A 14700-nucleotide genomic window follows, 5' to 3' on the forward strand; every position below is an offset into this window, starting at 1 on the left:
GATAGATAGATAGATAGATAGATAGATAGAGAGAGAGATAAAGAGAGAGAGAGAGAGAGAGAGAGAGAGAGATAAACAGACAGATATATACATGTAGATAGATACACACACACACATGAAATGTATATAAAAAAATCCGAAAAATAAAATAATAGTACCTGGAATTTCATTTTTGAAAATGCCACTTTCCCAATAAAACGGTTTCTTCTGTTTTATTTTTTGTTAACATTGTTCATGATAATAACCATAATGTGTCAGCAACAGATATTGCCACACACCTTGTTCACTTAAAGAATAATTTATCTGTCATTAACTCCATTTTTTGGCGACTGTAAGCACAGAGCCTCTGTAGACATTCGCTGAACAAAAATAAGAATTTTCTACTGATTAACCCTAACATTTGAAGCCATAATTAATCTACCCTTTTCAATGCCAAAGATTAATAGTGTACTTGTTAAATGTTGAATCAGATTGAATAACAACAGAAATTAGCTTAGAAACAAATAAAAGGATTTATTGATAATAAAATTTGAGGAGTATTGCACATAGTTAACAAATAATAGGCATATTTTAAACAAATAAATGCTGGTATACACATTAAATCTGAATAGTTACACAATCAAATTGACACAATACATCCAAATTCTACAAATAAATAACTACAAATTACACTAACCTTTTTCTGATTTGAAATGCATCTGTATTTAATTTTTACATTCAACTGTTATTATTTTCTCATTAAATTATAATCCATCAGCTAAAACCAATTTGTTAGACCTAAATAAAACAGCCATTTTCACTCACAAGGCATTTTAAAGCTCACTCTGTTTTTCCAAGCATCACACATTCACACAGTCATAAAATACCAAAAATGTTCAAAACCAATGGCATCATTAAGTTAAAAACAGTTTTAAATTTAAAAAAGTTTAACACTAGAGGTCAAACATTGATGTTAATTGTTCGTAGAACGTGTTTCTCGGAGTCATTGTGATGTGAACTGAAGGTACTGTAACACGCTTGTTGGGACAAAGACTGGAGGAACTCTGTGAGGTATGTCTAGAAAAAATTGGAGAAAACTCAAGTTAAACTTCACTGTTTTAAATACTGCATGTGAAACCGATTATTATGAACTGAGGCACGTCCTTATAGATCATTTTCCCCCCCTAATAATGCCTCTATTTGATGCATTTTTAAATAATTGAAGAAAAATTCATGATTGATAATTTTGCAATTTAAGGATGAGTATTGTACATAAAACAGCAGGTTTTTTTTCATCATTTTCCATCTAACTATAGACAGGAGTGTGCATATTATAAATGTATGTGTACTAGACTCAAAAGTTTTGAGTAATGGTAACAAATATGAAACAATAATAATGAAAGCATCTTAGACTATGTATTTTTACACTGACTTTTTCTCTCTTCATACATTTGAATATATCCATGTATTGATATGCACACTGACCTGTAAATCTATCTGGTAGGTCGGGTCTATGGAGAAATCGGGGTCCTCTTCCTCCTCCTCATCAACATCATACCCTGAAGTAAAGCATTTCAAACATTTAATCAAATGTTCATTCAAATATAAAAATTTCAAAAGAGAATTTTCATGAACATCTTTATCCATGTTTCCTTAGACTTAAATCTTGCATTTCCATTTTTTCTTTAAATCTGTAACATAAGAGATGGCTTTATTCCTGTATCCAACAGGTTAAAATTCATATCCCAGAAGATTTAAATGTCAGCTACTTGTTTTAACAAGAATATCTTTCACATTACTGTCCTTGCGGAAAAAAAAACCTCACACACATTAGGTTTTTAATAGTTATACTGTCTACAGATATATATATATAGCTCAATCAAACAAGCAACTCTGCCAACATGTTAAACCTGATATATTTATGGATCAGTCGGTTGCAAACCCTAAAGGTAAAAGTATATATATTTGACACCCCCCCCCCAACATTACCACCAATCACTTATTATCAGCATAAAGAGTATAATCACCATTAAACTTGGCTGTAATACTGTCAATCAGACTTTATCTATTTTCATAACAGACACTTACAAATCCTTTGAGTACAAGTATATTTGACACTTTCATCTTATCAGTGCTTTCTTATTAGAAAAAATACAACGTATAATCACCATTGAACTCGGCCGCCATACTGTCAATCAGGTCAGACAGAGTCTGCCCCCTCAGCTGGATGTCTTCCTCACCATCAGCATCTTCATCTTCCCAGTCGTCTTCCTCTTCATCCTCATCTTCCTTGCCGGCCTTACACATGTTTGTCTCTATCTGGTTGGACAGTTCGTTGATGAGCAGTTTATAGATCTTGACCAGAACTGGAATGGTGGTCCATTGAACTGGTTCTGAAAGAAAATTTTAAACTGAGTAAAAGAATTCCCTATATTATAGAAAAGATGACACTAGTATTCTGAACAAATTTCTCCCCCCTTTAATCTTATCCTTACATTTTTAAATTGCCTTTATTCAAAATGTGTTAAATTTGCTTCAGGTGTCTGTTTTAGAAAGCAGATTCTATTAAATCAGGTCTTGCTTGCATCTATGTACATGTATATTAATAAGTACATCCAGCAATTGATCAAGTATATTCACTTCATAATGACACAAATTGTTTCACCCAACCATCTCTTTGCTATCCCCTCCCATTATCAATTTTTCTGTCCTAATTTAAATTAGCTTTCATACATACCATGTCTTTCAATGGTGCTGTTTACATACAAATATTAGTAATGAAAAAGTCTTGTTTATAGTACAAATATTGAACTTCAGTCCATGTTTAGTACATACACTAGCTCATTTCTCTCTTTGACAATATTCTCTTACAGTTTGTAGTTTATGATAAAGCCTTATTTATCATGCTTTTTATTATACCTCTGTGAATATTTTCTATGTAAAATTACAACAAATAAATACGCTAACCTATCTAACTGTAAAATAATTTCCTTGCTATCTGGCCACGGTGAATGGTCATCGAAACTATTCACCGGCAGTTCTGACTTAATCCGATTGCTGAAAGTCCGATAACTTTAATTTGATTATCATCAAGAAATTCTACATACCAACAAATAAAGTTTTCTTCTGTATAATAAAATTATACCTATTCACTGACTATTCGGACTATAGCAAGCTTATTGCCCCCCTCGACAGCAACTTCCCCTTGTGAAATAGTTGCTGTCTTGATGGACAATAAACTTACTATCGTCTTCATAACTAATAAATAGGTATATAATATACACATTAGCCCATCTCTTTGATCAGTACTGTTTACTTACGGTTGGCGGTTTTGGACCTGGTTCTAATCCCTGAAGTTGGCTGCTCCACTTCCTCCCCTTGGATCATGATCTCCTGCAGTCTGGTGTCGTTGGCCTGTATCGCATGTAGCAACAGCTTACACAGGGCAACGGTGCTAGAAAACAACAGAAAATTGCAACTTAGAACATTACACCATGTTTATCATCTTCATTTACACTTTTCAAGATTGAAATTGTCATAAAAGTAAATCAAAAGTGTGTAAATCAAAAATTCATTCAGAACACTTTTTTTAATTTAATTGCTAAAACAAGCAAGAAGTATGATGGCTTGTGAGTACCATAAAATCACAAAAATGACTTACTCAAACAGAAAATGCATGTATTACAGTTCTTTAGTAAGAAATTAGTACTGGACCATAAATACTTTTGGAAAATAAATAAAGCAATCAATTATCAAGATACCTTACAGATCTCTAATCTATAGAATGTGTTCTTTACCAGACTTTTCTTTCGTAATTGCCGTAGAAGAGATGCTGTCGGGAGCACCACTCTGTGAGAACAAACTCGAGGGCGGGTTTCCCGGTGGGGCCTGGGACGTTGGTCAGGAAGTCAAGCACAGCGGGCATGTTACTGATCATCAGCTGGGCAAACACCATCACCAAACTCTGACAACAATAAACAGGCATTATCATACACAACCTCAAAGTGGCTTCAAGACTATTAAAAGATGATTTATTTGCATGTTATTTAACCTCAGGGACAGGAATGAAGAAGCGTTTTCCTCTAAAATCAAAGTAGAGAGGGCATGTTTAAAAACCTTAACAAAAGTACCAAATGTCATACCACTTACTTTTTGTGCAATGTCGGATCTCGATAAACATCATGTTAAAAGCATTATAATGTACATGCAGTGTTTGTCTAGAAGTCTTTAAAATCGATCTAAATTACATTTCTTGACTAAATTAGAAGTCACTTGTCGCACAAGATAGGGAATCACTTACTACAATGTTTTTTCATAAAATATTGTTGAGCGAAACCAAATGTATTCACAAAAGAGTCATTCAGCAGAGTTATTGTTTTGAAGTTGTGAAGAGTAGAACCAGAAAGCATTAGTACCTCCATCACACTGAGGGTCTCTGCTTGCTGCATCTTGCTGAGGACCAGTCTCAACATCAGGTCCAGGTTCTCGCCGAGCTGGTTCCCGACCTTGGTGATCACTATGGAGACCAGTCGCCCCACAAAGGAGGCAGTGTGCTCCGAGGTTTTAGGGTCCAGGAGTTTGGATATCACCTGCATGATCTAGTACAGTCCGTTGTTGCCTGGGGAGGAAAAACCATGACTTATGTAACTTACAATACATGTACATGTGCATTTCATTGTAGAGCAATGATCTGCACAACAGATGCAGAGGCATTAACAGTCAACTGTTATACATGCACAATCAAATTGAGATAAAATCATTTGCAAAAAGTTTATTAGAATTGGACCGTAAACTAATGACAAACAAGCGAGATATTACAGTTTAAAGAAACGTCTAGAAGAAAAAGAAGAAGAAAAACTAGAGACGAGCTCGTTGCAAGCAACGATTAGGTTTTCCGTCGTAGCTGCGTCATACTTGTGACGTATTACAAAAAATTTATAGCTGACCATAGTACAATATTAGATGTACAAACACTGAGAAACAAAGAATCAAACGGATTTTGTTGTTTTATTACCAATTAAATATTTGCGTCTATTTTGAACTGCCGGTCAATAGACTGCGATCTATTAGACCGCCGGTCAATAGACTGCGATCTATTGGACCGCCGGTCAATAGACTGCAATCTATTGGACCGGCAACGTATTTCAGAACGCGGGTATGTTAATGTTACATCCTTTCGATAGTTCTCAGGGAATGTATATTCCTTTACATAGACGTTGTTTTTAGTACTTGGTGAAACCAAATTCAATGTTATCAAAATGGAGTATCAAATAATCAACAGCTTTAAAGCCTCAAATAAGGTAAAAGACTATTTAAAATCTAATGGGTTTAAGCCCCCCTTCTTTTGTTTAAACTACTATTAAATTGAGATGTTGTAATGCATGCAGCAGGTTCTGTGCATGTAAAAGATGAAAAAAAAATATCTTAGTATATTGCATAATGGCACGAAAACCATCTGCAATATGCAAATTGTAAACCCCGAAAACTAAAAAAGGAATTAGGTAATAAAACAATTATTTAATGCTTGAACAGTCAATAGACCAGATTTTTTTTTCCCTTGGTGCAGGGAACAGCTCGGTATGATCTATTGCCCTCGGTCGTTGGCCTCGGGCAATAGATCATACTGAGCTGTTCCCTGCACCTCGGGAAAAATATTCTGGTCTATTGACTGCTCAAGCATTAAATAATTGTATAATATTTCTGTGACCGCGTAGATTTTACGGTGCTAGAGAATTCGTCTGGATCTGCATCGGTCGTGTGCAGTACGAACCGGGTGAGGGAATGTTGGCGTAAAGTGTATAAGGTATAAGGTTGTGGTGCGCTGTGGGCTGTAAGCTAAAACGAAGGGTAGGTTTGCCGTATTCCCGAAGGTCCACCAGTATACAGTTCCAGAGAAATAAACAGGCAATTGATGCAGGATTCCACATTAATTGGACGAGACTCAACGATGGCAACATTATAACAATTTAACAGACAGACATGTTACAAACAAGTCGGATATGGCCAGTAGTGGCCTCCGGACTCAAGACTCTGGGAAAGTCGGACGTGGCCGGGGCTGGCCGCCGTATTCCAGACTGCGCATTGACAATTGTATATAACTATTTATAAGAATCTTAACAATGAGTATAAATTGACAGGTAATGATATAAGTAAGCTGAGTGAAAGGTTCACAGATATTAAATAATTAAATAAACTCAATGAGTCTTTGATGTCCAAGAAATGAAAATCTGATAATTGCACAATGTTTTTTTAAGAGATAAACAGTCTTTGAGACATGACACTCTGTCTCTTTGAAATCACATATAAAGTCTGAAAAGTGTCAATCACTAAATAAAAAAGTAACTTTGTAAGAAATAAACTGTGAGAAAAAATTATACGAAACAAATGTTGAATTTTACAAGTAAAGTAAACAAAAAATTATAATTGAACAGTGCATTTTGCACGATGATACTACATGTTTATAAGCAAATACAGATCTTAACACGTTGTCTCTAGCTTGATTCGCCGCATTTTATTCACAGAGTGGGACTATGGTTATGCCCGGTACGAAGGTAAAAAGACCATTGGCAAACGTTTTACACGCATTTTTATCGAACGCAAGCGCCAATGAATCTCTTAGTATATATGCGGATATCCTGGAAATTTTACAGGGGGTTCTGAAGAATAATTTTGTATTTCGAGGAGGGGAAACATGCGCGGATCAGAAAATTTTTCCGCGGTGGGGGTTGAAAGGTCAGACGGTTTTTTGAGTTTGCCAAGGGATGTCCGAGGCATATTTGGTAAGTTTATAATGTACACGTAATTGAAAGAAATTTCGCTGGGGGGGGGGGGGGGGGGTCTGAAACCCTTCCCCTTTTAGATCCGCGCATGGAGAAGACCGGTGCCGGTAATTTTACTGTAATTTTAACCATTTTTATTTAATCATTCATGTTCATAATTATCAGAAAACCAATATTATCTTTCAAAGCAGTTAAAACTTCAAACTTAAGATACGAACCATTTAGTCTCGGTGAGCATTGCGTCCGCGTACGAAAGAAATGGCAATTTTCAAGAAATTCGGATGGACGATCTGTTTCCTAGGTCGTCCATCCGTTTCTTTTTCAGACTAAAAGCTACAGACCTGCAGTTAGAGATTGTCAAACTTTATTGATTATGTCAATTTGTTTGTCTCAAAGAATCATTTTTTAAATCAATAAAGTTTTACCTTAAAAAAAGAAAGAAATCGGGCACAATTTTCAATGTTAGCATTTTACAATTTTATGGTCTAATAAAATTTCAAGAAACAACTCTTCATTGCTTTATCCGAAATATTGCATGAAAAAAAAATTACATCGCATTTTTTTAAATTACAAAAGGATATTCAAAATGAACTTGGATTAACCGCTAACAAACAGGCATAAAGAGAGACTGGGAACCAATTTCTTCTCTTTTTTTTTTTTACATCAAAAGAAATTCAAAAATAAATCAAGAAATATTTTTTCTTTGTATGCGTTAATGAAAATGTAGATCAGCAAGGGGTTCTTTGTCGTGCAAGCAGCTACTTAACAGATTGTTACACGGGTCTACAACGATGACAGATATCGAAAAGGCAATATTGTGGGTGATGGATGAATGTGTAGTTTGTTTTTTAAGTTTATTTTTGATACATGTAATTATATTTATCTGGATCGGTTATGTTTGTTGGTTTGTTTTGTTTATTAAAGAAGGGAATAAAGAAATGAGTAATTTCCAGACACGTAGCATCGTTTTTGAAAGTGGGGGGGGGGGGGGGCAAACTCATCCAACAAGTCTTGAAAAGCAAAAAAAGAAATAAAAGAAGAATTTAGAATTTTTCAAAATTGTCAAAATTTCACCCATAATTTCATGATTTTCATACCATTTTTTTACATGCTACCAAAATGGGGGGGGGGGGCAACTCCATGATAATTCAATTTTTGTATGTAAATTTTAAAAAAATAGTTGCTGCGAGAAAAAGTGGGGAAAGGACATCTTTATGTCATTTAACATGTGAAACTGATTTCATTCCACCCACAAGCTTGAAATAATTTTAATGAAAACAATATAAATAGACGTCATAAATCCCATATCAAACGACATATTACCACTTGATTCTGCGCGTCTTTTTAATGAATTTATAAACAGCGGCAAATTCTAAAATGTATTTTTAAAGGTAATGTTAGCTGCAAGTGTGTAGACATTGTATGACAAATTTCGGATGGTAGTCAATTTTTCCGGGATACAGACCGAGCGTGTACATGTACTAATCCTTCTTCACAATGTAATTTTTGTATATATCTTCTCTACACTGTAAACACAGTTTATTGAGAATAAAGTTCATTGTCATTGGTACATATATGCAGCTAAGGTAACTAAGAATGCTTCCAATAAAATACTAAGTTGAGTAATGCAAGCTTTTAAGAAAGCAATACTTATATTTGTTTAAAATAAAACACCCCCAATACTTCGTCTTACATTCGCTATTTGTAGAACAAGCAGAACCAGTATCAGTCCGACCGGCCTCACCATATACATTGTTGAAATTTAATTGTCCTAGCATTGCATTGCTCTGCATGTACACAATTTCTTTTAAAAATTAAACACTTAAAGTGTTCATCTATATGGCTACACACAACGTACACACGTGATTCAAAATAACGCAGACGGAAAACGGTAAATAATTCAGTCATTAGGTCTACATTTTATAGAACTTGTAAAAAAAAACACATTGCGGGTCTGAATGTTTGTTGCTATGTCAATCTATCAATATACAGTTTGTTAATTATTTTCGATTGCTAAGGCTACAGCGTATTTGATGAACATTGAACAACATTTTTTCCATGTCACTTTTTTCCATGGAAGATAGCGAGTACAAGTATAAAGCATTTATAAAATTTATTTAATTACCTCTTTAGAATTGTGTATGGAATAAATAATTTAAAAGTTGCTGCTGAAGGTTGTTTGGTATTTTCGTTTGTAGATGCTTTGCAAGTAAAAAACGTGAAACGCGGGGCAAGTCATAATTAATATCCCTAATAATCGTAACTTAAAACTAGCGGCTTAGGATTCAAATATTATCGTATACGAATGTTACATTCACTTTTTAAAATCATCTCCACGATGATAATTATATTATGTCCATCGCAAATCAGTATTTTTTTTTTTTTGCTTTAAAAAAAATGTTCTATCGGGAGCAATCCCGCGTTCGCGTACATTTGTCATGTCAGTAATACACACTGTGCTTTATAAGACGGCCGTGTATACGTATTGTAGAAAATTTGAGTTTAATTACCATGTATTGGAACACATCTCCCAGTACTGAAACAATTCAAAGTAACACAGTGTGGCGTTAAACGTGAACGTCCAGCTCTACAAGCACGTGCACTGTCGTCTAGGCGACGGCCATGAATACAGCTAGCGACTCTCCTATCGATCGGTTACCTGAGTCTCGTAATGCATCTAAATATAGACAGGGGCACAGTTATGAAACAAACAACAAAAATAAGGTCAGAGAGTTCCATCTTTATGAAATGAAAATGTACATATGAATAAAAACATTTGGGAATTTTATGTGGAATTATTTTTGCGCGCTACATTATCAGTTAGTGCATTACAAGAAGTCCTTTCATAACCCCATAAACGTGCGCACCCCTACAAAAATGGACCGAACTGACAACAATTGTTTCTGCAAATACTGAATATAAATTACGAAAACATTAAATTGAATACTATGGAAGGTTTCAAAATTAATTTCTTTACAACTTTGCTTCAATAATGCATTAGAAATTTTTATTCCTTTTTAAGTTATTGACAAGAAACTTTGGACGCCTCTAACTCCTTAATTATAGGGGCCAGCCCCTTTTTCGGTATACCGAATGAAAGGTCTGGGTAAGACCAAAAACTTTTAAAATACATGTTATAACAAATTTTTATCAGGTAGAAAACTAACACGGAAAATACGCGAATTTTTTTGAATTTTTTTCTTACCTTTGTTTCAACATCTAATCCACCCCTTTTATTTGCATTTAAATAATAAATGAAATATATCTCGCACAAATTCAATGTATTAGCTTCCAAACCAGCCCATCTTTGAGACTCTGCCAGTCATCGTTATAGCTAAACCCCCCTGGACAAAAGAAGTCGTTAAATTTTACTAAAAGGGAAATAACTCAAAACCGGATATGGATTTTCCTCAACTAAAATATGCAACGACAACATCACGCGGCATGTTATCAGTCCTGAAAATTTCAAAACAATCGGTGAACAAACGAGCGAGATATTAGGGATCAAAGTTGGCGTCTAGAAGAAAAAAAAAATAATAAGAAATTTGAAAATTTTTCAGAATAATAGTAAGGTTTTCCGCTGAGAGCGGAAAACCTTAATAATAATGAAGAATTTCCAACAGGATCAGTACAAGGTCTTCCGTTGGAAACGGAAGACCTTAATAAAAGTTCGCACAAGGTAAAACTTTCGGTAATGCAGATTGTAACTGAATTAAGGGAAGATTATGTGTCCAATAAGGTATCTAACATTTCTTTTTTCCAAGTGGGTTAATATCGAGAATATCGATGCACTTTCAAATAAAAAAAATTCATTCAAAGTTCGTTGACTTGGTCCTAAAATTAACGCAATTTGACAAAATTTTAAATGTGCAAACATTTTTAAAGTGCGTTTTAACAGCCCCTAAATATAGGGCAGAGCTAAAAGACTAGAAATTCAAAGGAGACATTACATGTTCACATTGTACAACAAAACACAAATAAAAATGTGTTCCAATCCTCCTGGAGATAATGATTCCAACAAACCTGAATCTACACAATCTGAAGTGAAAACACTGCTGTGATGTCATTCTTTTGTTCTTGCAGTCTAAAATTTTAACCTGCGACAGTCCGATATTAGTGGGCTTCTTAATATCAGACTGTTACCAGTGGTTACAGAACAAAATCGGACAGTCTCAGATAAATCATCTATGAAATTCACTGGCACTGTTTTAAGTTCGATATATGCCTCAAACACTTCTGTATGAAAAAAATATCAGACAGTTCTCAGCTCTAACGGGCTGCAAAATATATCTGACAGTATTCAGCTCTAACGGGCCTCGAACCTCTGTGATATTTTTTTTATACATAACTGTTTTTGACATATATCCATTACAGATGCTACAATACAAAATGATATTTCTTTCGATGAAAATGAACCGACTAAACAGGATGTCAGATTTCCAATCTTCGACGAGTCAGGACAAAGCATTTTTTTCATTACGAATTGTACCACAAAAAGTAATCTACATTCCATCAATAGATTTGCCCCCATCCAAAAATTTTTTTTAAAAAGGATCAATGAAAAATTGATAAAATCGTTTCCGTTTATAGTTTTCTTTTGTGTCGTCGTTGATTTAAAAGAAAAGTTATCAAATTCATTTCTTATCATTTAATAAAACATTTTCAAATCATATTGTCATACACATGAGCCTTGGTTGTCGGTTAGAGCAGTTAATCATTTGTTCCCGGGGACAAAAACAATTCACTTTAATATCTCTGTGAATTGAAATAAAATGTTAAAATAAAGTATTCAATGTACATTAAAAAAGTTGCCTTTTATAATTGTCAAAAACCGGCCGTCTATGTACAATATTTAATTTTCTTTACGTTCCATTTGTTATACTCGCACACAAACAGATTGTCATTATTATCCACACATAAACCATAAGGATCCTCCAGACCACAGTTATCAATGTAACGGAGAAACTGTCCATTCTGATCCAGAATGTGGATACAAAGGTTGCTCCAGTCTGCTGTTAGGATACGACTCTGACTGTCTGTTGTGATACCCCAGGGTCTAAATTGTTTGTTCTTGGTATCTGTGAGACGACCGGTGTATCTCCATTTGAGTTTCCCGTCCTGATTAACCACCACTACTGCACCAGCCGCCCAGTCAGCTACACAGATGTCATGGTTTCTGTTTTCAGTGATGTATTTACTATATTCATTCCCTGAGTACAGAGGTTTTCCTTCATCATCAAATTGAATGGTTTGTTTCTCTGTAGATCCCGAGTAACGGACAACTTTTGACTGAGTTTCATAATCACTGAACATAGTAACCAGGAGGTCACCAGTGGATGTGACACACAGCTTACACGGTCCCCATCCTTCTAATTTGAAAACCTCTTCTGTATGTCCATTCTTTATTTTATTTACTTTCCCTGCTGTCCGATTGGATAATAGCAATAATAATAGATCACCATTAGTGTCTACAGCTATATCATTTGGCCCTTTTTCTGCATTTATTTTGACTGTCTGGAGAAGTGAACCTTTAGTATTGAAGCATTTGATACCATTGGTCATTCCACTCGTCCATATACTACCATCTTTAAGACAGGTAACATTGCGTTGTTTTTCATACCCAGTCTGTATTGTGGCAACAAGCTCTGGTTCATCCAGTAGTTCTCTAACTGAAGTGTTTGGTTGGTTAGGTGACCAGGTATTTTCTTCTGTAGCAGTAGATAATGGGGTGATCTGTCCAACCAAACTACACAGCTTCTCGCGATCTATTGGTTTTGAAATAAATGTTGGCAGCGATACCTGGACCTTGGGTGGAAGCTTGCTAAACTCTCTGACCTTAGAACTGTATTCAATGATTGGAAATACTTCCGTGGAATATTCCATTTCCTTTAAGGTATGTAATGCTTCTTTTATGAGAGACTGTATCTGTTTAATTCCATCCAAGTGTTTCTGTAGAATGTCTCTGTGTTTTATTTTTATCTCGCTGATTTCAGTTTTCATTTTATTGATGGTGATGTCGATTTCTCTGTGCCATTGCTCTCCTTGTTTGGACATTGTTGTTGTAAGTTTCTCATATCCTCCATCCAGGTTGGCAAGCTGATTTTCCAAATCAAGTGCAATTTCTTCATATGTAGGAGAAATGATGTTTTGGAATTCTTTTGTATCTTTTCCCAAAATTTCTTTCTTTGTATTGTAAACTTCTGACACTTCTAGGAATGTATGCCCTCTATGTTGTGCAGATGCCGTACAAGAAGAACAAATCAATATTTCATCGCAATCTTTGCACTGAAATTCGCAATTTTTTTGTGAATGCGTTCTACATTTCGGATAAATGAGGGTTGGTAGTCGTTCCTGAAAAGGAACTATTTCATGTTTGTCATATCCATCATATCCATCGGAGATGTGATCTATTACACAGAGCATGCAGAGGTTGACATGACAAAAGTCACAGTAGCTGTGTACTATGGCGGTCTCACAAAGGTCACATCGATGCACATCCTGGGCACTGTTTTGGGGATCCATAGTTTTCTACAAATGAATATGTATGAAAAATATAATTATATTATTCGGTTATCCTTATCGATAAAAGTGTACACACAAGCCATCTCGATACACCGTTGAGGTTTTTTTTTAAAAGATATAGTGATAAATAAACTGTACATATATCAAATAAGCAAAAAAACTGCAGTTTAGGGATAAAAATGAATAGCTAAGGATGTGTGTGGGTGGGGTGTATAACAGGCACGTAGCATCAGGGCCCCCCCCCCCTAGCCCCCCCCCCCCCCCCCCACACTTTTTCTCACAGGAACTAATTTTTTAAAATTTACATATAAAAAATTGAATTATCATGGAGTTGGCCCCCCCCACTTTTTTGGAGGATGTAAAAAAATTGATATGAAAATAAGGAAATTAGGATTGAAATTGAAGTTATATACTATGCTAGCCCCCCCCCCCACCCCCCACCCCCCACCCCCCCCCCCCCCCCCCCCGGATAAGGAATTTGAAGATTTTTGGAAAGTCTTATTTCCCTTTTTTTTTTTTTTTTTTTTTGCTTGTCAAGATTTTTCGGATGAGTCTGGCCCCCCCCCCCCCACTTTCAAAAACGATGCTACGTGCCTGTATAATAAAATGTATCAACTGACAAATAACCCTAGAAAGTAAAGCGCTGAAACAAAACACAAATCCCCTTCACCTGAACATGGAAGTTTTATTTCACTGTTTCACCTCTACCGGTTGACATCAATTTGGAGGCGAGTACGTTAAACAGCTCTATAGAGAAAGTGAAAGTGAAAGTTATATTGTTGAAAAAGATATATTAAAGTTCTAAATTGATGGAAATTATGTACATTGCAGTTGAAGAAGATGCATAAAATCAAATGTATAGTAAATATAGAAGTTTTTATCATACAAAAACAACATACCGTGTATCTATATAATTTGTTTTAACCCTCCGATTCTAACATGGCTGATCTTGCTTGCAATGCGGTCACTTGACAGCAAACTGAAATAGAGTTATTTCCCGTGTGTCTAAACAAATGTTCTTTTTTTATGTCTGTATGAAGAAAAACAGTTGATTAATAGCATATTGTGTTACATCTGGAGCCCAATTTTACACTTTTATTATATTTCTTCTGAGAGAGTTTTTTTTCCTTTTATTTTCATAATACAATGGGATAGTTTTGTGCTATATATGTACGTCAGTCGTGACAATTGAGATAAAAGTCAGAAAGGAAAAACGGACGGACACTGGACAAGAGTTTACCTTATACACTGTATTGTACATGTAGCTGAGGTGCGCTGAATATGATAGATAGATAGATAGATAGAGATAGATAGATAGATAGATAGATAGATAGATAGATAGATAGAGAGATAAAGAGAGAGAGAGAGATAAACAGACAGATATATACATGTAGATAGATACACACACACACATGAAATG

General features: G+C 35.1%; 1 protein-coding gene across 1 annotated transcript; it reads right to left on the bottom strand.

Annotated features, from left to right (window-relative positions):
* Positions 1 to 11391: 11391 nt before the first annotated feature.
* LOC105328108 (uncharacterized) lies at positions 11392 to 14288 on the bottom strand. Its single transcript, XM_034461531.2, has 3 exons — positions 14180 to 14288; positions 13951 to 14027; positions 11392 to 13286 (listed from the first exon to the last, which is right to left on the bottom strand). Exon 3 carries the CDS (start codon positions 13278 to 13280, stop codon positions 11598 to 11600), a length of 1683 nt encoding a protein of 560 aa, XP_034317422.1. The 5' UTR covers positions 13281 to 13286; positions 13951 to 14027; positions 14180 to 14288; the 3' UTR covers positions 11392 to 11597.
* Positions 14289 to 14700: the final 412 nt, after the last annotated feature.

The sequence above is a fragment of the Magallana gigas genome, chromosome 4 (assembly GCF_963853765.1).
Source record: "Magallana gigas chromosome 4, xbMagGiga1.1, whole genome shotgun sequence".
NCBI classification, from domain to species: domain Eukaryota; kingdom Metazoa; phylum Mollusca; class Bivalvia; order Ostreida; family Ostreidae; genus Magallana; species Magallana gigas.